General features: G+C 35.8%; 1 protein-coding gene across 2 annotated transcripts in view; it reads right to left on the reverse strand.

The window, feature by feature from the left end:
• The window catches only part of Smox (Smad on X protein), a 137,656-nt gene extending 113,450 nt beyond the window's left edge, over positions 1–24,206 (reverse strand). The window contains exon 1 of one of the 2 annotated variants that reach the window (XM_081735607.1): positions 23,645–24,206. In XM_081735607.1, coding sequence (XP_081591733.1) covers positions 23,645–23,841 — 197 coding nt within the window. In that variant the 5' untranslated portion in view covers positions 23,842–24,206. The remainder of the gene's footprint in view (positions 1–23,644) is intronic. The other variant, XM_081735608.1, reaches the window with a different exon arrangement.
• Positions 24,207–25,905: the final 1,699 nt, after the last annotated feature.

The raw sequence follows: 25,905 nt of genomic DNA on the forward strand, positions 1-25,905 counted from the left end.
AAAAAAAAAAAAATTAAAAAAAAAAAGTTCTGTGTGGGATGTGTGCTTCCCAGAGCCCAGCTATATGATACGCAACCAAGAGAACAGTTGAAGCTTTAAAATCTTTGACATTTGAGAAATCCCATTCATAATCCCATACGCGTACAGAAACATCTCAGTCTCTAAGTAACGCTACTTACTAATAGTACAAAGTTAAACTAATTAGGTGTTCTCTTCCTGCACTACTTTCGGGGTTGATATCAATAGATGCCGTTGGCATGCGAACAATTTGAAGATTTAAAACTATTTTGACGATTTAATAGCAAGTTAAAAGAATATTATTACAGTTTATTCATTTGAAACTAAACACATATGTACTTCATTGTTTATTATTAGGAAATGTACAGAATTCCAGCTTTTAAGCACGATTTTAATGTATAATGTAGAAAGGATTGAAGGCTTGCTTGCAACTACTAGTAATAATATATACCAATAAAAGGAGGAAACAACTTTTTCTTTCTTTCTTTTTTTTTTATTATTACACACCAGACCCTGTGTAGGTGCGAATTCTGTAAAATATAAAGAGTGAAAAAGTGACTGACTAGATCGAGACTCGAACCCGGGACTTCTGGCATACTATGCCGATGCGTTAATCACTACGACACCCAGTCCGCTTCCCAGAACAGCACCTCTAGAGCTAGAGAGGGTGTTCTGGGAAGCGGACTAGGTGGTCCCGGGTTCGAGTCCCAGTCCAGTCAGTCACTTTTTCACTATGTATGTCACTAGTAATAAGTTCAAATTTCTTCTAACATTTATTGTCTCTTCGTTAGGCTTACTTCCACCTCTTTCAACCGTTGTGAATAACACGGACAATATTGACTTTTTAAGAAAAAAAAGAAAGGGAGACAGGTAGTATCAACAAAATACGGTTAAATAAACTAAAAACTGTTTACAATCTTTTACTTATAAAACAATTCATGGGCAGATTGTGACGTCACTAGTCACATACTCACATTTCTGCACTAATTGAAAGGTCTTGAAAACAATTATGAGCTAAAATAACATTTTATAGATATTATGTTGATCTCTTCGCAAGTTTTTCACTATTCTTCATTGTTTTAAGATTCACTACAACGGAAAGAAGTAAAGGTTGGCGTAGCAATAGCCTCAAGTAATACATTAACTCTATGGCTTAGGGGGATAATGAAATGAAATTCAGTTTTACGTCCCATGATTATGCCGGCTAGGCTAAAGGAGACGTTGATGATGAGAAATGAGTGAAATAGTGGAGTGAAGAAAGTGGAAGGAAATGGGGAGTACTCCAAGAAAAGCCACGCACACAGTGTTTGTTCACCACAAAGCTCACTAGCTCGAGCTGGGATCGAACCAAGGATCCCATACACCAGAGGTGAACGCTCTACCACTGAGCCACCGTGTCCCCTGCTTAGGGAACTCAAAGGTTTATCACCACAAAAGCAACACATTTCCATTGAATCCTATTCTGAACTGAGCTAATCAATCTGGCTTGTTACTACCTATCCACGATTGACAAATTCTAGCACTAATTTGCCTGACTTTCTTATTTCCCAGACTAAGTAAGTAAATTTTCCCTAACATGCGACACTATCATTTGTGGTAGAAAAAGATCTCAATCGACCTCCATCCCCATTAGCCGTCGAAACCACTCCTCCTCATTTCTTAAATACAGTAACTTCCTTATTGTAAATACCCATAATTATGAGTCAAACTTCTTGTATTAGGAATACAATAAAACAAGAGTACCAAGCAATACTTACATGCTAACGCTAACTTTTAATATCTTTACATTTTGGATATACTTATAAACAAGTAAAACATGTATCATAATTTGTATATTTTATTTACCTTATTCTCTTTCTCTCCAAGCTTGAAGTTTTAACACCTTTCGGCGGTCCCCAAGCTTCTTTATTTCTAAAGATTATTTTAGTTTTTCAGTTCTTTTCCTGTTTCTTTCTTCTTTTGATTCTCTGAGGTACTCTTCGTATCTACTTGAACTGCTAGATATATCCTCGACTCTTGTGTGAAATATGAAAATTTCAATAACTTTAGTCATATTTTGAGGCATTCCCCTCATATTCCCTGATTCTAAAGGTCAGTATAAACCATATCACCTCAAGATTCTGCTTTATATTCTCTCTCTCTCATCTTCCTCTTGGTGAATTCTCTCTGGATTAACACTGTATTCCGCGAATATTTCATTAAAAGACTGATGTGTCTCGCTCATTGTACACTTCTCGGCTTTACAATCCTAAAGATACTAAATAATAAGTTGCTACTATGTTCTAAATTATGTATTTATTTTCTAAATTCAGATTCCCGGTGGAAGAGTATTGAACACATTAAAGTGGTTTAAACGGTTGGTTTCACCCGATTATATGGCCACATAGCAGACAAATGACAAATACAGATCAATCCATTAATCACCGCGTCAGTGACCAATTTCCACACCCACACAATAATACCGGCAAAATTATACTTTCATAATTTTTTTACTTTCCGTAAGTTTGAATGAAGTAGTATAAATGACTCCCCATTCATCTATTTATATTGCGGTGCCCGATCTCGAAATTATCGCCGCCTTCGAGGGTCCGTATTAGCAACTAGGTTACGGATTCGCTAAAGAACCAATCTTACAACAAATGCAAAGCTACAAATCCTAATAGCTTAATTAAAACTATTTTAATATTGTTAATTTTCAAAACCCACTTACTTCAATACGAATACACAACTGCAATAATGATAAAAATTACAAAATCTGATAAATAATCTGTTTCGCTTTATTTTTTCCCAGTTTAACGTCCCATGATTATGTTCCCAGGCTATGGAAGACTGTGATAATGAGATGGATGATAAATGTAGAATGAAGAATGTGGGAGGGAACGAAAACAGCAAGAAAACCCTACCCCATGCTGTTTATAGACAACAAGCAGCATGCGCGTAAATTTTTCAAGGTTCTCCCGTTTCTTTCCGCATTTGCTTGGTATCAACGGAACTCTCCTCTGATCGACTATTGCGTCTTAAAGGCTATTATAGATGTGTAGATGGCGTAATTTGCTACTTTTTATTGCGTCGAGTTAAAAACTACGCGTGTAGTCGACAATGTTGCACGAAATACTTATTCGATTCTATGTAAAATGATCACTGATGAATGATAATGATGTTTTCATGAACTATGTTCTTTCGCGCACTTTGTATTATCTACATTCATTTCGTGATCCAATTCAAAAAGATATTCACGTTTTTACACTGGCTCTAAAGTCTCTTACCACCTCTTAATTATTCGTTTAGAAAGTATCTGGTTTAGTCCATCTTCATATTTTAAATTGCCCCAATCGTGTGTTATAAAGTGAATATTAAAAGCAAGAAATAATGCGGATAAGATTTCCCTTTTACTTCAATTTCGAAACAAACCAAACTGATTTCTTCCTATTCACACCTTAGTTTTTGCTATACTAAGATTGGAAAAAAAACTCAACCAAACAAATAAAATGAAATTGATTATATCGATAAATAACTCCCATGTGTTCCTCGGTCTGTAGACGTCCTAAGCTTTTACATAGTACCCTAAAAAGACTCAAAAGAAAATCTGCCTTCATCATTCCTGCTTGGAGAAACGTGGAATCATTGAACTGAAGGAAGAATGATGTTATTTTTGTACGCACCAGTCCTGACGGAAATCAGCGTGTCTCTGGGGTAGTTCCGGTGTTAATGGGATTTTTTTTTTTTTTTTTTAGTTTGTGTTCCCTTAGAGTCGGAACCTTTGATATCTTATATTACCAGAAGCATCTAACACGAAACTTCGAACTTGCTTTCATGTTAAGTTTATTTTTTTCAACTTTATATGCACTTCAAAGTATATAATGCACAAAAACATTAATACGAATTGTGATTTGCAAAGCATTGTGATATACATTATCCAAAGCCTTATAAGACGTTACTCTTTTTAAGGAATCTACAAACTTAACACTTTTACTCTAAAACCTTTCTACAAACCACACAAGTGGAGATTATTATTATTGATCCCTTTACAGCATAAAGGACATATGAAATTTGGATCTATGGTTGAATGCAGGACCAAACCCATAGGTATCTTCACCGGAAATCAAACTTGTTTATTTTTATTTTGTTCCATTAGGGTAAACACGACTACACGAACTCGTAAGAAGGCTAGGGTTAGAATACAAGAATGATATAATCGCCAGCCAAATGTCTTGGACCAATGTTTCTCAAACTGTGATGCTGAGACCACAAATTGTCCTCGATGGCTACCCTTGTAGTACGTTAGATCCACCAATAGAAATAAAAAAGAAGAACAAACAACATTCAAGAGAATCGCATACCTCACATTATAATTGAAAATCTGAAACAGCTATACGTCAGGGGTGGCTAACGCGTCAACCAGCAAATTCTGAGAGGTAGTTCTCGATGATTTGTATCATACTGTTTGTATTGGAAATTTATAACACCCGCTAGCGGGCTAATGAACAGATAAAGTGTATAGTAGTGATTTCTGACCTGAAAAGTACCCCTCAAACCTAAAAAGATTTGCCACCTCTGGTATAGGTTATACAAATAAAAGATTAAACTAACTAACTAAACTAACTCTATGACCTATGGAACCCGGGGGTTCAATGCCGCGTTCACAAAAGCTCTCCATTGACTTCTATCCTGAGCTAACTGCATCCAGTTTCTACTTCGTATTCCAATCTCTGCAAGATCCATCTTAATATTGTCCTCCCATCTGCGCCTAGGTCTTCCTAATGTTTGTTTTCCGATTGGTCTTCCAGTCAAGACTTTGAAAGCGTTTCTACTTTCTTCCATTCTAGCTACAAGACCCGCCCACCTAAGCCTCCTAGACTTGACGACCCCAACGATGTTGGATAAACCGTATAAATTATGTAGTTCCTCGTTATGAAGTTTCCGCCATCCCCCATTCCCGTTTCTCTTGGGTCCGAATATTCGTCTCAGGATCTTGTTCTCAAATACTTTCAGTCTATGTTCTTCCCTTAGAGTAAGCGACCATGTTTCGCAACCATACAGAACAACAGGCAAGATTGTCGTTTTGTAAATTTTAAGCTTCAGATTCCTGGACAGAATTCGCGAGGACAAGAGATTTTGAACCGAATAGTAACACGAATTCCCTGCGTTTAGTCGACATTTAATTTCTTCGTGAATATGATTTTTCTCTGTTAATACTGGTCCTAGATATCTGAAACTATTCACTTTATCAAAAGTATTATTTAATATTTTAACGCATCCGTAATTTGCTGTATTACGGTCCCGACGCACTTCCATGTATTTAGTTTTCTCTGCATTTACTTCTAAACCCATGTCCCTGCAGGTGTTTAATAAGATCTCTGCATTTCTTTCTATTGTTCTCCTATCATACAAAGGAATGAATTTAAACAAGAGAGTATCGTTTTACAGTGTGTGAATTCAATGCTCAAACTTGAACTGGTTCATTTATAACTACTAGCTGCAATGGAGGAGTAAGCTCGAAGATAAATTTTATTCCAAGGACACTTAATCCATATCTTTCTGTTTTTGCTCTACGGAGATAACATTAAAACCAGACATGGTAATTGATGTCGTCAATTCCAGATAAAATAAAAATAATAAGATCAGAGATTACATATATTCTTGGTACTAAATTCATATCAAAAATCTGCTTTTCGATACCTATTTCCGCTTTACTCATTATGCGATCATCAATGAAGTAACTGAAAAATCGTACTTTTCACCACTTCTGGTTTCAACAGAGACAAGTTGAGATAACAAACATTGCTGGGGCGCCGAATCTGTCAAACACCGATTTTTTATGTCCTCTGCCGTTTTTGTTCTAGGGAAATAAGTATTTCAAATTTCCAATCACTTCCAGCTTCCAGTGTATTGTGGATGGCGATGGAATGTTCTCTTGAAACACTGAATGCACTGCTCAAATCTGCTTGTCGTTACCTATTACCATTTTTGTTCTATTGCGATCAAAGTTAAAACCGCAAACTGTTGATTTCTACCACTTCCGGTTTGAATATAGAGTTAAGGAACGACGCTGAACCGATTGCAGAAGTTTCTGGATATTCCATACCATTTTCGCTCTGTGGAAGTTAGCATTGAAACCAAAAGTAACTAGTCAATTTCAACCACTTGCGCTTTCAGAAGACTGCTGCGGGTGGTGATGAAATGTTCTCTTCAAACTCTGAACCGAGTGAAGAAAAAGAAGTTGTCGCTATCCATTACCATTTCTGTTCTATAGCGATAAATGCTGAAACAGGAAATGATTGATTTCTACCACTTCCGCTTTGAATAGTGTGTTAACGGAGGAGATAGAACCTATTGGGACGTTAAATCGATTGCAAAAACAGTTTCTCGGTATCAGTAAAGATTAACGTCCGGTTTCGGTAGAGTGTTGTGGGTGGTGGTGGTAAGTTCTCTTGAGGTGCTGAGCAGATTGCAAGAAAACCGCTCGTCACCATTTGCTACAGTTTTTGTACTATGGTGAAAAACGTTGAAACCGGAAATCGCTTATTTCTACCACTTTCGGCTTGAACTGAATGTTAGTCTACGATAAACAATCTAATCTTACTACACTGAATGAACTGCGAATAACCGCGTCTCGAAATCTTTTACCGTTTTTGCTCTAAAGAAATCAGTTTCGAAACTGAAAATAGTAGTAAATTTCAACTACTTCCGGTTTCAGAAAAGTGTGCGAATTGTGACAATACGTTCCATTCAGATGCTGAATCGACTGCAAAAAACGGCTTGTCGCAATGTATTAAGAGTTTTTGTTCTAAGGCGAGAAAAGTTGAAACCGAAAACGGCTAATTTCAACCACTTACGGTTTGAATGACAGGTTAACGGAGGAGACGGAACTTAGTCTTGGGACGCTGAATCGATTGAAAAAAAAAATAAATAAAAAATAAATAAAGCTGCTCAATTTCTTACAGTTTTTACTGTTATACCTGTCAACAGACAGATAGACGGATGAACTTTCGATACATACGAACAGCAAACATGATACATATTCTAGCAGCATATATATATATAAAATCATCTTGATCGTCTTCAATTATTTAAAAAATATAATTTTCCTCTATCAATATAAATTAAGGAAGTTTTAATTAATGCTACTTTTACTAACACACGCTGGAAAAGAAATGCTTTCGAGGGGAAAATTCATAGAATTTCTAACAAAAGTGGTCCACTCGAAAAATAAAAATAATAATAATAATAATAATAATAATAATAATAATAATAATAATAATAATAATAATAATAATAATAATAATAATAATAATAATTGAAAAGCACGGCCCTTCGACCATTCGACCATGACAGTCAGCAAACATTAGCCACTAGGTTACCTTTAAATAAAAACTAATTTACTTTTAGCTGTAACTTTTACTGTATCTATTACTACAGCAAATTACCCCTTTACATGTCATTAAAACGTACTGAAGTGATCTTGGTACTCATGTCTTGTAAGAGGCAAAAGGACTTCTATCACATCACCAAAAAACTTTAGGAATGAATTCTCACACGAGAACATTTTAAAAGACCACAATGAATGCACAAATGTGTCATTTTGGAGCTACGACCTGCCGAAAATTGGTCAGAATGATAAAATAAAGCGTCATATATCGAGTACGAAATGGTGGATCCAGGTCCGATAAAACAACATACTGCTTATTTCGAGCCTACATTTACTACCGCAGTGGTATCCAACTTTTTTATACCCTAACTATAAATCTTAATGTGTGCTCACGACACTGGGACAACTTGTTTGATTGTTTATTAATAATAATGTAAATTGTAACAGTGCAAGACTATAAAAGAAATGAAATGTTTCAGTTTTAGGTCCCACGTTATGCCGTCAAGACTAAAGGAGACTGTGATAAGGAATGAATAAAATGGTGGAATTAAGAAAGTAGGAAGAAACGGGAGAACTCCGAGAATACCCACGCACACGGTGTTTGTCCACCACAAAGTTAAGGGTCTTCACTACTGCGAAATTTAACTACCGCTAATTTTAGAGTTTTTCTGTAATATCCTCAAAACAAATAAAAATATCCGAAAAGCAGAAACGTAGTGAACTAGACAATACGATTTTACATGTGATACCTTTACCACAATTCACCTGTCTGCTTTTGGTATGCTGCTATTTACAGAACCCGCAAAAAATGCTAAATCTTTCTACAGTTACAAATGGAAAGCAGATAGATGAGTTGTGATAACGGTATCACATGCAAAATCGTATTGTCTACTTCACTACGTTTCTGCTTTTTGAGTATTTTTTATTTGTTTTGAAGATATTACAGAAAAACTCTAAAATTAGCGGTACTTTAATTTCGCTGTGCGTGAAGTGGGATCGAACCACGGACCCCAAGCACCAGAAGTAAACGCTCTACCACTGAGCCACCGCGGCCCCCTGCAAGAGTTTCTATAAAATAGTGACTCTCTGTTGCCACTGCAGGTATTTGACTTGTACAGGCTGTCTCAAAATTCATTAATAAATTATTAAATGCTCCACGATTTCTAAATTCTAAAATTTCGTGACACCCTCTGGGACTTCAAGACACACTGGTTGGGAACCACTGCATTAATATACCTGAGAATGTATGATAGGGCAGAGGCAAGGTTAGGCTCGAAGCAAGGAAGGAAATTCATAGGATCATTACTATATATATATATATATATATATATATATATATATATATATATATATATATATATATATATATATATATACGAAGAATGGTATACCAGGATCTGAACAGTACCACATATTTCATATCTACTGGTACATTAATGAAATCTAAGCTTAAAATGCCAATTAAATTCTTTTACCCGATATTTTTTCTTGAGCTATATTTTGTTATATGCCACTACAACCAAGCTTAGGCGGGTTATAACTCCGAAATTACGCACGCGTACGCTTATATATACACAGTCACTATATATATATATATATATATATATATATATATATATATATATATATATATATAGTGGCGGATCCAGGATATGATCAAGGGAGGGGCTAAACAATAATTTGCCGTTTTATCCAGTGTAAAGCAGAATTGAAGCCCATTTTATCCAGTGTAAACCTGAGCGTTAAGGGGGGGCTATAGCCCCTTAGCCCCCCATTGGATCCGCCGTTGTATGTATATTTCACCCGTTTCTTCGTTAATATTCGGACGAAAAATTTTTCCTCGGAACTTCATGAACAATCTTCACTCTACGTTTTATTCTGTCACCTAACAATTTGCTTTTCGTTTAAGAAAAATAAGGGAGATAAGGCACATATACCACTAACGTTCTCTTATATATCAAGGTAAAAACGTTCTAATTTAATAACAATAATAAGGCTGTCTTTGTGCTTGTTCACTACATAACCACCAGTAATCCAATGCTCATTCAAAAGCCATGTTAATATTTTCGTTTCAATAGCTGCATGATCTCTAAATTATCTTTTAAAACAAACTGATCCCTCCTAAACAGATATTGGAACAACTGATAAAAGCAAATGCATCTACGGAATTGCACAACAGCATTATTTCCACAATCCTGAATTCAAGGAACTCTTGATACATCAGTATACACATAGTTTGATAAAAGTAAACCACGTGACGAAAAGGACATAAGGAAACTAGTATATATTCCAATTCAAAATATTCTTACGCAAATAACATCAATTCAAGGAAAAGTGTTTACTGGAAACCACAGCGACCGCATAATCGTTTAAAGATATTCATGAAAAAAACATGGAAAATTAATTTTATCAGCTGCACTGCAACAGTGTTGGACTAGGTTAGTTTAAACCGGGGTTTCTCAATCTCCAATCAATGTTAAGTTTTATCAAGTATTTTAACATTTCTGATGATTTAGATACCTACTACTCGCAAATGCTCCCACGTGTTACTGCGGGTAATATTTTGTGTTTTTTTTTCTGTACCTTTCACATAGAATTCGTTTGAACTCGGTGATGATGAAAAATGAAGGAAATGGTGGAATGAAGAAAGTGGGAGGAAACAGCAGAAACCCGAGGAAACCCACGCACACGGTGTTTGTCCACCACAAAGTTCACTTGGCGGGAGCTGGGACCTCATGCACCAGAGGTGAACGCTGTACCACTGGGCCACCGCGGTCCCTCAAGTATTCTAAAAATGGTGCCCACGGACCACCGAGCATTATTTTACAAGTAAATATAAAGCTACATTATATATATATATATATATATATATACACAGTGAAACCTCTCTAAAGCGGACAGCCGTGGGGAATCAAAAATTGTCCGCTATAGAGAGGTGTCCGCCTTAAAGAGGTTTCAATATTTTCTTATGTAAATTAGTGAACAAGGTAATATACAATTAGATTTTTTTTGCATGAATCAAACATTTAGACTATTAACGTATATTACCTTCATTATCCTCTGTCATCCAATACTCTATGTTCGAGGCAAAACATGGAAGTAACATGTTATAGTTCTCTGCACTTTACATTTACCAGTACTTCCTACGTTTTCAGTATGGCGGTTTAATTTGTGGGGTAAATGCAGTCCAGAAGTGTCTTTTTTGAGACAATATACATACCTGAGGGCAAAAAATACTAAACTTGTCTTCTCCAAACGGCGGGCAACTGTCCATCACTTTTGTGTCTAAAACAGCTTCGGTGTGAGTGTTGCTAAACAGAGACGCTTCGTCTGGGTTGCTGAGCAGACAGTTAAGGGAGTAAAATGTTACAATGCTTCCTTGGTGACACATGTATGAATTACTAAAAATGTATTTTTACTACACTTTTCAACTTGTTTCTAGAGAAAGTGTCCGTAATACGGAGGTAAATAATATCTATAAGACAGAAAAGACTGTCCGTGTCCGTACTAGAGTGTCCGCTTTAGAGAGGTTTACCAATGTTTTTTTTCTATTACAGTGTTTGGGGATTACAAAATATGTCCGTTAAGGGAGGTATCCGTTAGTAGAGGTTTCACTGTATATATATATATATATATATATATATATATATATATATATATATATATATATATATATACCGGTAGTCTTCGTCTGGAGACATAAATTGCACTATGTGACAACGTAGCAAATAAAGAACCATATTCTGTTTCCAGCCTTAGAAAAAAGTAGGTGTGAACAAACCCACCTGATTACCAGTTTGTCGATGACCAGTGATTGGTTGTTGGTCTCAGTGCACTAGTATCATACCGCAATATAATCCCTACTAAAATAATAATCTATTATATAAAAGAGAACGCACAAATCCTTTGTTACCTCATCACGCTAATACGGCTGAACCAATTTCTTTTATTTTTGGGGGGTTATTAGGATTTGGACCCTAGATGGTTTTTATCATATCACTTTAATTTTTAATTACCAGTGTCTTGAGATAATTGACCATTCAAGTGTCCATTCCTTTGTTAGCTCATCATAGGTAAAAATAAACGTATTTATATGCAACCCGCATGACCGTGTAACTCGGCGGGTTAACATAAATGACAGGCGATATAATGTTAACATTTACTGCAATCTACTATGGTTTTTATCATATCACTTGAAAGCGAAAACTTCCGGGGTGACCGCAGCGAAGCGGGGCGGGTTAACATAAATGACAGGCGATATAATGTTAACATTTAATGCAATCTTCTATGGTTTTTATCATATCACTTGAAAGCGAAAAAGTAAAAATTATCTAAGTAACAAAGTTTATTGCGTTCCGGGGTGACCGCAGCGAAGCGGGGTGAACGCTGCTAGTTTAAAATAAAAATATCTGAATTTATCCTACATTTTGTGATAATAAGCGCAATATATATATTTAACAACAGATGTAGCTTTATTTCAACCTCACCCGTATCTGGACATATAGTATTTACTGCGCATGCGTATGTGTTCACGCGCCTTCCCCACTAATTTAAAATTATTGTAGAATACAGAGTTTCATGGCGACGATGTGTGACAATAATCCATTTTCGTCTCGTGTTATAAAACACAAAAGAGGACAACAGGAATAGAGACAATCTCGTTTATATAAGGATTTAAGAAAATATATATCTCCAACATAGCAGTAGTCAGTGTCAGTTCGTTAATTATTTACCAACAAACTGTAGCCTTATAGTCTATAAATTATGCGACGACAGTAAGTAAGCATACGATCTTGCTGTTCAGGTCTCTCGCTACCGAAGCACATGTGAGCCGCGGAGTAATTCATTTCGCTTTGTTTACGCCAACTTTGTTCTACGGCTGGAAAGACTTTAGATTAGATCCACCAATCTATCAAACAGTTATCGATTCTTTCCAGATAACAGCTAAAGTCGATATTGATTGACACTAGCATCACTTATTAATACAGCAATCGACTCAACTGTTTGTTGTATTCGTTTAGTAATACTAATGGCTCCAAGTTACTCTGCGATTGCCACACTGTGAAATTTTGATGCCCCGAGGGCATAACATCATATAATATTTTCGCTTTATTTTGCCGTGTAGACTAGTGCCCTGTGGTCCGCGGGCGCCATTTTTAGAACTTCAGATATTATATATATATATATATATATATATATATATATATATATACAGTGAAACCTCTACTAACGGACACCTCCCATAGCAGACATATTTTGTAATCCCCAAACACCGTAATAGGAAAAAACACATTGGCAAACCTCTCTAAAGCGGACACTCTCTAGTACGGACATGGACAGTCTTTTTTGTCTATTATAGGTATTATTTACCTCCTATTACGGACACTTTCTCTAAAAACAAGTTGAAAAGTAGAGTATAAATAAACTTTTAGTAATTCATACTATGTCACCAAGGAAGAACATGAGGGTGTGACAGCATTTTGCCTCCTCAACTAACTGTTCAGCAACCCTGAGGAAGGGTCTCTGTTTCGCAACACCCTTATATCCTTTGCTTGTATTCCACTCCCACCTAACGTGCAACAAAAGTGATTGACAGTTGCCTACTGTTTGGAATGACACATCATTCTACTGTCTGGCTGGAATCTCTAACCAAACAGAAGACAAGTTTGGTATTTTTACCACGGGTGCGCATATTGTCTTTTAAAAAAAGTCATTACTAGTCTGTAATTAACTCACAAATTAAAGCAACACACCGAAAGCGTAATAAGTAGCGATAAATGTAAAGTGCAGAGAACTATAACATCTTATTCCCATGTTGTGCCTCGAACATAGGGAATTGGATGACGCAAGATAATGCAGGTACAGCAACATTTTGGTAATATTCATAAATATGTGGTTCATGCAAAAATATTTTTTCTAATTGCATATTACCTTGTTTATTAATTTACGTAAGAAAATATTGAAACCTCTGTAAGGCGGACCCTCTCTATAGCGGACAATTTTTGATTCCCCACGGCTGTCCGCTTTAGAGAGGTTTCACTGTATATATATATATATATATATATATATATATATATATATATATATATATATATATATATATATATATATAAACGAAAACACGCTTAAACACGTGCTTATTATTTTAAATGAAAAGTCCAGATTTTTCTCTAACCTTAAGACTCTCAATATTAAATGAAAATTCCAAATACCGAATGTCATGTCTCTAACCTTAAGAGATACCGAGTTACAGATTTTATTATAATAGTAATCCTCACCCTTTTTTCTTCCCTTCTTGGTCAAATACAAAAACTCGGTGATTTAACCCATTATTTTAAATAAGAAGACCACATACTAAATTTAATACATCTGACTAAGTCTTGGAGATATGTCATTTTAATATCATTGACACCCTTTATCCCTCCCCTCTATCGTCGAATTTCCAAAAATCCTTCTTTCGTGATATCTTACGTCACAAACCCTATGTACTGTCCGAATTTTTGAAATTTCTAGTTTAAGTGATTTCGCCTGGGCGTTGATGAGTAAGACATACTTCTTTTACATAGAGTAGTTTCACAAACGTATAATAAAATAAATTCTTAAGATATCTGCCCCTCGGCTAAAGGCACGAGTGTTAAATGATGTACAAATAATTATGTTAAATATTGGGCCTGGGCCGAGATGGCTGAATGGTAGACTATTCAACTCTGGTCCGCGGACTGAATGGTTCGATCCCAACTCGCGCGAAGTGAGCTTCGTGGTGGACAAAAAGTGTGTGTTGAGTTTTCCCCGTTTCCTCTCACTTCCTTCATTCCACCATTTCGTTCATTCTCATCATCACAGTCTTCTTTAGCCTACACCGCATAATAGTGAGACGTAAAAGTGAACGATTTGACTTTATTTCAATAATGAAACTACGTTGTAATCATCATGTACTAGTAATAAACTTGTAAGGTGATAAAATAGCTCATCACGATTTTGATTTTTTCAAAGCTTTCAGTACATCGGATCCAACGTCATTATTTCCCGCTTTTGTCACCTACAATTTGCTAATTTATGTAGCGTCTTAACTACCGCGAAAATTCTCAAATCTGTAATCTGGAATAAAACACAGCATCAAGCACTAATTATTCTTCTACACCAGAGCACTAGTAATTATTAATACGTTGAAAAAAATATATTCTGAAGTTAGTTGTTACGAAGCTTCCATTGGTTTCTGGACTAAGTGCAATGTTTACATTGGATGAAGTGACACATAGACCTCTGCAGTCGACGACTCTTTTGGAACTTGAAAGCTAAGCGTCTACAGATCTTACACCTTGCAGTGTCCTTTATTCTGAACAGTGTGTCGTAGTGGGACCTGTTCTTCTTTCTTCAAGTTGGGTTCAAATGATATGTATCACCTCGTTGATTCTCCTCCTTGAAAAACTGTGAATAATAAAATTTCTTTTCTCTGTACAGACTACCATGTCTATGACACCAGATGTGTTTATGACAGTTCTAATTTTTTCGCCGCTGAAACTGGACTTAGTTGCTGTTCAGGGTTGGCAAAAACCATGGTTTTTATTAAAAAAACCAAATAAACCGTTTTTTTTTGGTTTAAACCAGGTTTTTATGGTTTAAATAATTTGCTCTATATATTCATATCATATATGGACAGAAATAAGTTTGTTTCGCCTTGATGTTACTATGCGACAACCGAGTTATGCTGGAAGGGTTCACATAAGCTTAAAGCGGAATAAAAACCGCTTCTCGAGTTACATCCGAGAGAAATTGTCCTCCATTTGAACTCGAAACCAGGACTAATTGGCCACCAATGCGATACGTCTGCCGACTGACTCACGAAGGAATCCTGATATATATATATATATATATATATATATATAAAGTTGTACTGATCTTTACATGCTTCTTAATATAACTGTCAAGACTAATTTCAGAAGGACAAAAAGATAAACAGTTGCACAAGTGAAACCATTACACAGAATTACATATGAACAATTTCAAAGTACTACGGAGTACAGAAGAACTAATTGAGTTGAAGTTAGTTAATAACGACTTTTATTGGTCCAAATTAAAGAAATACACCGACTTAATCTGCATAGCAATAAGAAAAGTGAATAAAGATACGAATTATTTGAGTCCACTTTGGCTCAGACTCATTTATACATAAATAGATACCAAAGATAATTATTTCACTAAAGGCCTCTCGTGAGGTCTGTATGACCCCCCCCCCCCCACACACACACACAAAGTACGGCATTTTCGATGTATTTTATCAATAGTAAACATTGAAACGAAACAATATTTAGAATTTTTCTTCGATTGCAATTACATAACAATAATAACTACAAAAAATCACAAAATAAACATTTATAAACTTATAAAAAAAAGTTGCTTTTGTAGTATAATCTTTTTGAGTAATGAATGGGGAATTTAGGTCTGAATATAATACGAATAATATACGCTAGTGAAACGTGATAACCCACAAATGTGTGTTCATCAAGTTTTACAAACACTTACACTTTTACGAACATTTTTTTTTTTTTTTTTTTTTGTTTTTTGGTTTAAACCAGTTGTTTTTTTTGAAAAAACCAGCTGGTTTAAACCACCTTGGTTTAAACCAGCCAACCCTGTTGCTGTTTGTTACAATTTAGCATTCCTCTTTAGCACCGAGGCTATATGAGACGTGAACTTATAACTTACGCTAGAATCTGAACCAGTTCCCTTTAATGTGTACAAATTTTAAGGCTCTCCCACAGGGAATCGAACCGGGGGCGTCGTGCGCTTTAGCCACTAGACCAGCTAGCAACAGAGCTAGTTACAATATAATAATTCACAGAGACCTTTCCCCTAATTTATGAACTGTTTATTTGACTTTTTATTCTTTTTCAGTAGGAAAATTACATAGGTAGGACATACATTTTAAAATAGATTCAGACTTGCATACTATGTATTGTTCTCGCACTACAAATTGAATCCGGGACTAGCGTGCACGTTAGCCGTCTAGGTAACGAATATTGCCTGGCTGATTAGAGGTTTGCGTCCCTTTCAGCAGCAAGGCTATATGGTATATGGGACTTACAGCTTAACGTAGAATCCGAACCACATGAGCTCCCGCCGGGAATCTAAGCTGGGTCTCACGCATCTTGTACGCTATCCGCTGCAAGTCATAGTGAGGTGGTTATTTACTCGTATTAAACAGGTATGTTCTACCTTTAGGTGACATGGTTACGTGTTCGTCTTCTATGAGTAAAAAAATCGAAATTTTAACAACTTTATGGCATTATGCACCAGCTGATATCTTTTCTTCTTTCTTCGTTATGCCACTGTCGAAGGCATCTCCACTACAGTTCAGACAGACAGCCGTGGTTCCCCACGTTCGCAGCTTTCACGAAATTTGACAACGCAGCGATAGAAGCATTCCAGCTGTGGTATTTTTGTTCTTATTGCAATACCATCTCTATCGTCAAAAATGTTGGAAAAAACAGAGGGATCACAATACTTTTATTGCCAATGGTCACATTAATGCGAAGACCTGTAACATACGATGCTGTTATGAAAAGTATATGAATCCACAGCCGGTGAATAGTAAAAAAGCTCTGCTGTACACAACCACTGAAAGATCCTTCCCCCACTTCATTTACTAATTTCGTTCTACCACAATCATGCCACACGTGTCAACAGAAAAACAACGTGAATTTGGCGTTTTTTCTCTTAATTTAACGTCGTACGATTATGCCTCCAGGTTAGAGGAGGCAGTGTTCATGAGATGGATGATAATGGTGTAATGGAGAAAGTGGAGAAAATCGAGGAAATCAGAGAAAACCCATCCACATAATGTTACTTCACTACAAAGGCGACTTGGTTAGAGTTAAAATCGAACCACGAGTCCCACAAACCGGAGGCGAGCGCTCTACAACTGAGCCACCGTGGCCCTGTCTTTTTTATATGCTTTCAAACATTATTAAAATAACGTCTCCCAAAATAAGAATAAATATAATGATGAAAAAACACACACACAAATGGCAATACTAGAAGTTAGGAATTAGTTCCAGAAGCGACAGTCCTATTAGCGACAGGAACTGTTATCTGTCTATGAGCGACCGATTCATTTACATTGAGATGATGGAAGATGATATGATTCCATCTCGTAAAAATATGTTTGCCTTTGGCGTTATTAGCATCCGAACAACCTTGAAATGAAATATGTACGTGCCAGTGATACTGTTCGTCAAATATATTTTTCCTCTACTGTGAGTGCAAATAAAACTTATTTTAATTTTGAGTTAGATTTGACATAAAACATATCAATAACTTTAAGAGACAACAGGGATATTTCCATGAAAAGTATACTCCTATGTAATTATTGAAAATCCAGTTGTAATAGCCCCTTTCTTCAAAAGCTCTGTTTTCTGTACTTAATTTGATTCAAATCTAATTACTCACTACGCACAGTAATATATTTTATTTTGAAAAACTTAAACGTGTAACAGTTTTGCCAACTATCTACTTTTTAGACTTTCTAAGACTATGAATAAAATTTTAAAAAAATGTCAATGATAAAAGACAGCTTTTGAGATCCCTTACATTTGATTGGCTATTCTCAACTAATCCCACCAATTACAATGCAGTTCACTCTAAGCAATCCAAAAGGTAAACTCTTTAAACTACCTTCCCCCCTATTGTAAGCTACTAAAACGTAAACTAATTAATTTGCCTTCCTCCTTTGTTAACTTACACATAAAAGCTTGTCGTGTAGCAATCTGAAATAATCCCTTTAACTAGACGAACTGTTAAGTCCTGCGAGGATTTGTAACTTGTGTAATAATTCCTTCGAATACACAGTCCTTTTTAGATTTCTTTGATATCCTCAAATGGTGAACACCTTTTTTCCATGGGTGCCCGATGGGAAGGCAGGAGTCGCCCCCCTGTCTCACAAAAATGTATACGTAATATAGCAAACCACGTATATTAAATACCAGATATACCAGACGTGATACAGCAACCATGGGGATGCCCATCCCTAGAAAATTTTCTTCGGGCGACCCTACTTCTTTCTGATTTCTTTCTTATGCCATAAACATATTCAATCTAAACTTATGCTCTGTATAATTTTAACATGAAATTTTTAATTATATTAGAAAAAAAATGATATGAAATCTTTAAATTTTACGTCCCACAGTTATGCCGGTTAGGCTAAAGGAGACGGTGATGATGAGAGATGAGTGAAATGGTGGAATGAAGAAAGTGGGAGGAAACGGTAGAACCCCGAGAAAACCCACGAGCACGGTGTTTTAATTATATTAGAATCATCGACAAAGACGGAGCTACTCTTAAATATTTAGTTAGTTTTCCCCAGGGTGGATTGATTTAAATCAGTCTGATTTAAATCACTTGATTTTTTTAATAAAAATCGTTGATTTAAATCGAATTCCTAAATAAATTAATTTAAAGTGAAAATAAGTACAATCCCGTTTCTGTTCTGTTATTTCAATTATGGAAGTTAATAATCATAATACAATGAGACTCAAATGTACAGTATACTATGAAAACAAGTGTCATGCAGAGGATGATTAGGGAAAATCCCGTTTTGAGCAGGTAACGGAGCAATGCTGCTTTCTTCTTTTCGTAACATTGGGTTTGGGTTTTAAAATCGTTAACTATTCCAGCGGAGAAATCACCATCGACATTTAAGACGAAAATTATTTTTTGTGCGTGTCTGTTTGTTTGTTCCCAAATAATAGTCGTGTTTAGAGGGGTCCTATCCCCTCTCCATTTTTTTAATTTTATAACTTTAGGCGAAATTTATGTATGCTAGTTCTGAGTTTTTAAAAATAGGACCCTGCCAAATATCAGTAATTTATGAAAAATAAGTGTCTTTTTGATAAACGTTGCTGTGCTATCCTTTTAAATTATATCACCTTTTTTTAGGTGATAGGGTAGAATTTTCATTATTCAGTTGAAAAAGTATCAATAAGGCTTTTTAATTCGTTTTCTTCAAGACTGGAGGCATTTTAGAACACGTTACACATGCTTTCACGCCATTTTGCATTGAGGCATAGTATGTGATGACGTCATAAATTTAAAAAGATATTTTTTGTTATGCGTATTATTTTTTTGGCGGGTTACATTTTGCATTCAGAAGACTGAAATTTTGCACACTCGTTCAGTGCATCTCTTAATAATTTTCAGGTGTTTTCAGATCTCTGCGTGGAAACAGCGAGGTCCAGAGGGGCAAAAATGTTTAAAAAAGGATATTTTTAACACAAAATAGCTTTTTTCCTGATTTCCCCGCCTCAGATGGAGACATCTGAATGGTACCGTTTCAAAGACTGTTCTATTCTGAAGAAAATGATGTACGTACTATGCTCCTAGGATAAATAGGGATGTCTCAGGAAACTGTTACCTGAGATCCTGTTTTGTGCGGGAATCTGGGGTATTTGGCAATATTTTTCGCGGGCTTACTTTTGCACCTAGAAGATTAAAATTTTGCACATTTACTCAGTGCGCCCCTCAGTATTTTTCAGATTTGTTTCAGATCTCTGCCTTAAAACAGGGGGAGGGGTCCACAGAGATAAAAATTTAAACAAAAAAGATATTTTAACAGAAAATTCCTTTTTTCGTGATTTACCCGCCCCAGATACATGATGGAGACATTTGAAGGGTACCGTTTGGAACCTTGTTTTATTCTGAAGAGAATAATGTACAAATCATGATCCTAGGATAAATAGGGATGTCTGAGGAAATTTTTACATTACATCCGAGTCATCTGGGGCATTGTGGGAATGTTCTTAGCTCATTGTTAAATAGTTTCCTCACCCTTACTACTCGTGTCATTTGTGAGATATATCACAAGATTTTCTTTTTTTTCAGCTTTTCCAAACAACGCTAATTTCCAGATAGCGATTCACAGAAAACCTTGTAAACGTATCCCAGAAGTGGTCCGAAACTGCGATCTGAGTTAGAAGTATTGTGTCTGCAGTGTAGCTCTGCTTCTATAATTGCATCACTCTCAGAGAGAGGATGGTGTTTAAAACAATAGTTATTTCAATTATGATCTAGGAGACCAAACGACCCACCCACTCGATACTGAATAAATAACAATAATCTCACGGGATTCCACGAGTATCAAGAAGCTGCCCGCACTATTAATGCTTTTAACAGATTAGATGGAATAGAATATTCGATCTTAACAAGTATGTAATATAGGAATTTAAAGAATGTTGTATAACCAAAAAAAAAAAAAAAAAAAAAAAAAAACATAATTCAAAATAATAATAATAATAATAATAATAATAATAATAATAATAATGAGCAGGTTGTGCTAGCTTTAGCAGGACTTATCATAAACCTAAAATAAAAAACTTTTTTTTTTTAGATATGCTTAAATTTAAACCTCGCGAACCGCTACTGGTACTGAAATAACAACTTAGAACATATATACGATTTAAAATGTATTCGAATAAATATAATTTTTGTTCCCTTACTTGCAGAAGAAATCCGTTTTCATTCAATTTATTTCTTATTCCGAAATCTGGTACTTTGTGAAATCATGATAAATCACACTAAAAATAAGCGGTAATCTTTTCCTAGAAAGGTTATTTCTTGATGCTATATGATTTAATCTCTCTCGCTGGATTCTAAGTAACTCCTCTCCTGCTGGTCCTGGAGATTCTTTTTGTAATAATCTTTCTAAATACATTGTCGTGCTAATTTTCATCGATGAATACATATCCTATAGCGTCCGTTAGCAAGTCTGATAATTCATAATTTGTCGTTTTCACAAATTAAATGAAAATATTACCTGTAGAAGCTGAGGTAGTCATTGTGTCATCTATTTTGTCCTTATCCAAACAGTGAGATTATAACGTTTGGTACAATTTGAATCTATGAACAACATAAGGCAGACTAATTGGAAAAATTACGGAACATTCTGATCATAGCAAGCTGCAAATAATTTGAGAAAAAATTAAATGAGCTTTACGTCCCAAGGTTATGCCGGTTAGGCTAAAGGAGACGGTGGTGAGGAGTAATGAATGAAATGGTGGAATGAATAAAGTGGGAGGAAACGAGAGAACCCCGAGGAAACCCACGCACACGGTGTTTGTCCACCACAAAGTTCACTTCGCGGGAGCTGGGATCGAACCCGGGATACCAAGCACCAGAGGTGAACGCTCTACCACTGAAACACCGCGGCCCCATAATTTGAGACTGTGCTTCGTGATTGAGTTGAATTTACCCCAATGGCACAAAGTAAGACTTTACTGCACTTTTTTTTCTTTCTTTTTTTTTAAGCTTAACATCCCACAATTTGTGCACAAGGCTATGGTGGGAAACTGTGATGCTATGGACGATAATGCTCAAATGACGAAAGTCGGAGGAAACTGAACAACCCTGAAAAAATCCACAACCAAGGTATTCGTCCACCACATATCCCTCTTGGCGGGAGCTGGGGACCTCTTTCGTATTGGTATTTTGGTAATACAGAGAAAAATCATTCCGCTGGTAACGCAGTTCTCATTATCGCAGCCTAAAATAATATACCATATTTTCATTATGAATTAAATACTGTTAATTTTACACCATTATTCGTATCTGGGTACATTCTTAAATATAGGCAAGTGTCTCATGTTTTAATAGGTTTACTTCACCCGTCTTCATTCGCATCGAAAAGTAAGAGTGGTTTAGGTAGCTTAGGATAGGAAAGAGATGAGTAACGTGCTGACGGATAAAGTAAGACTGGCCCCCCTTCTGTGAAATTTAATCCAGTGCCATTTCTCGTGTCTACGTAACGATACCAACTGGAGAGGGAGTTATAAAGTTGAATAGTCTTGATAATTAACTGGCTTAACTATCCGCACAAATCTCATATAATTGAAACACTGAACTAAACTTATAAACTGTTTCTTCAAAAATAAAATAATGTATTTGAGTAATAATTTACGTAGAGTAAATACATGGTATAAAACTGCACACAGCATGCACTACCACTTTCATCTCTAGACCAGACGTTACATTAATAGAATCCGGTTTAGTGGTAGAGCGCTCCACTCTGATGCGTGACGGTGCCGATCCGATACCGTGAAATATATCGTGGGTTTTGAGTTTCCTCATTTCATCACTTTTTCTACAATCGGTTATTTGTGTTTATCATCAGTAGCATAAAAAGCATTACTTGTGCGACGTCAAAAGTAAAGCTTTAATTTCATTACCATCCAATATTACGGAATTCGGTAAGACTTGTAATTTCCGCAATATTTACATGAAATTCAGATGTATCAGAAGTAACGTATTTAAATTTGAGAACGTATATCGTTCAAAGACTGCTTCTATAAAATGTGTTGCTACACTGTGCCCTTGTACTCATGGATGTTGCGTACGGTCCTGCATTCCTTTTTACTTGATATACTGAATTCCAATTTAAACATAAACTGAAAGAGACTTATGTTCCCAACGACTTTACGTTAATTTTGCAGTATTCATAGCCTTCCGTTTCCAATACGTATAAAGTGCAAGGACAAAACTGCGATCTTCGGCATATACCTCCCTGCTTCCAACATAAGTGCAAGGAAAATAATAGAAACTACATATCCTTTTCATAAAGACGCAACACATTCACATGTCTACCCCTTCACTACATGGTACTATAAAAATATATGTAAATGTAATTCGAGCACTGTATTTTGAATGCCATGTTCAAGAAACACGGTCACTCACTTTCGTTTTAAAAGCCTTGCACTTGTAATGTGATAGTTTTGAAAGTAAAAGAAATGTCAATGCAGCTATGGATCAGAATACAGTGTTTTTACTGAGAGATGGTGGATATTTGTGCGTAACTTCGTAATAAAAACACGTTCTACTTATTAACAGTTGACTATAAAGTCAATGCTATTGCAAGCTGACATTATTCAAATTCTGAAATCGGCTACATCAATTTAGTCAATCACTGATCACTATACCCTCTTATAAAGACAGGCTCAAAAATATGACGAAAAGCATATTTATGAAATCAGTACACACAGATCATGCGTTAAGGGACGAAAATGATTAACTACACCATACACATTGGAAAACATAGGGTATTAAAAACGTGTATCATAACAGAACGCGCACTATTAGTCATGCTCATTTAGGGTTAGTTAAATATCAGATAGGTTTCAAAACTGATATTTCCATCCAAATATGGACTGACAGGCAACACATAAAAAAAAAAAAAAAAACGCAAAAAAAAGCACATCACAAACTACCACTGACCTTGGTATTGTTATGCACTTGGTATTCGAATCCTGAGTTGTAATTGCTTTTTCAAGTTCGTCCAAGCCACCCGTTTTCTTAAGTTTCTTAACTAAACTTTTTACAGCTTTTTCACTCCACTTATCTTCCCCTTCTCCTTTCTTCCACCCCAAAAGTCGTTTCACAATCGGAGGTGTAAAAGGTAGCATAGACGTCATAGCTACATTAAATCGGCCGTCTTTTAGGTACTTTGAAGTCCAATGTAATTCTACGACGTCTCGTTTTCACTAACAATATCGATTACAACAGTTAATAAACATTATCACTACTCATGAAAAACAACTCTTCTTCCCTACACAGTAGACATCTTGCCGAATTACAAACGTACCAGACAGTATTTTTCCGCAAAAAAAATAATACCATGTCTGCTATTAAATAATGTTATTCCAGACTGTGTACAACTTTCCTAAAACTGTTATGAGTAATATATGTATAAAACTGGCTTCGTATGTACGAATACAAGAAATTTTATTTCTTTATTTTGTTAAATAAACGAATTAACAGTATATTCTTCCGCACCTGAATTTACTCAGTAGATAGCAGCACATACCACCATAACAAAAAAAAGTTCATGAATGTGACACTACGTGACACTACTCTCAAAAATCTGTGCAAGCACGTTAAGTTCATTTTTTGGAGGTAGTAATTTTTAAAAAAATCTAGTCCACGAATATGAATGTAAAACAAGTCAATATCACACCAATCTAAGTATAACTCTTAAACCTAGTCTTGGTAACGCACAGTGAGAGAACTCAATGAAACTAAGCATGAAAGTTTTTCGTTTTCTTTTTTCTTTTTCATTATGAATTGCTCCAGTTTTCTGGATTTCCTACAAGCTGGGCTAAAGACTGGTAAGACAACGTTAGAAGCATTTTTTTTTTTTTTAAATAACATGCTGTATTTTCATGATCATTCACTGTAAACATGACAAATATTAAATTTCTAAAAAGACAATTATTGGTTATAGGTAAAGTTAGCAGGGTAGGATTTAGGGGGATGCAAAGGTGCACGTGCACCCCCCCCCCCCTTCGTTCTAAATATACACTACCTAAAGTGAGGAGCTAGCAGTGAGTTTTGCAAAATAGTCAATTTTCTGAAGGTTGAAGGAAAAGAATTCATCGAGACCAGACACAGCATTTCCAAAGGAATTCCTCATTCACATCGCAGATGCCTAAAGGCATGCACCCCCTCCCCAGAGAATCCTGGATCCGCCCCTGAAATTTTGTCTTGATTCTGACGAAACACTGAGATTCCTATAGCATTATCGCTCACTTTTGAGAAACGTGGGGATTAATGAAGTAGAGGTACACTTCTGATCAGTGTTGCCAAATCTGAAGATTAGAATGTAGGAGGTTGTGCTAATAATAATAATTAAAAAAAAGGATTTGAAATATTTATGGCCCAAACGTAAAAATTAATTATGAAGGCAGCTGTGCACTTTATATAGGGATGGCCAATTCCGGAATTCGGAAAGTAAAATGGGAATAACTCCGGAATTCAGAAAAGTTTTCAAGCCTTTCCCTTTTACACTCAAGCTACAGATATCGATTTAATGGAAACACCTGTGGTTAGCAGCGGTTGTCTGGGTTGGCAACGGTTAGGCGACGACCACGGTTTCGGACTATTGGAGATTATGTGTTAGGGCAAACTCCATATTATGTTAGGAGTAGTAGAAGAACTGCAGTGTGCAATGAACTGGGCAAATGATGATAATATAAAATGGATGATCTTTCTGATATCCAAAGACATGTGTTCGCTTAAGTCAGTTTTGTGGGTTCTGAAATACACTTGACAACGATTACATTATGCCAGGTTCAATTTCGTAATAGGGGGGGGGGAGTCCGTGACGAAATACTGTGTATCACACCAGGAGCTCGATCATTTTAAACTATTTTACTGGCAACATATATTGGTTCGTTTCGCCAGGATTTCGTAATGGGGGGAGCGTGACATGAAATACTGTGGTTGCACACCAGGAGCTCAGTAAATGTATACTATTTTACTGGCAACATACCAATATTGGTTTGTTAGGACAATAAAATGAGGATATGTTAGTAAGAATTTTAATAAAAAACTATGAAGAAATCTCAAGTAAAAGAATAAAAAATATTGAAAAAGATATAGTCTTCCAAGGTCATTTGAACTCGCGGTTCTTCTTCTCTTCTTTCTTCTTCTTTTTCTTATCTTCGTTTAATGCCGTCAAGGATAGCAACAAGATCTAT

Source organism: Thermobia domestica, chromosome 13, assembly GCF_964235325.1.
Source record: "Thermobia domestica chromosome 13, izTheDome1.hap1.1, whole genome shotgun sequence".
NCBI classification, from domain to species: domain Eukaryota; kingdom Metazoa; phylum Arthropoda; class Insecta; order Zygentoma; family Lepismatidae; genus Thermobia; species Thermobia domestica.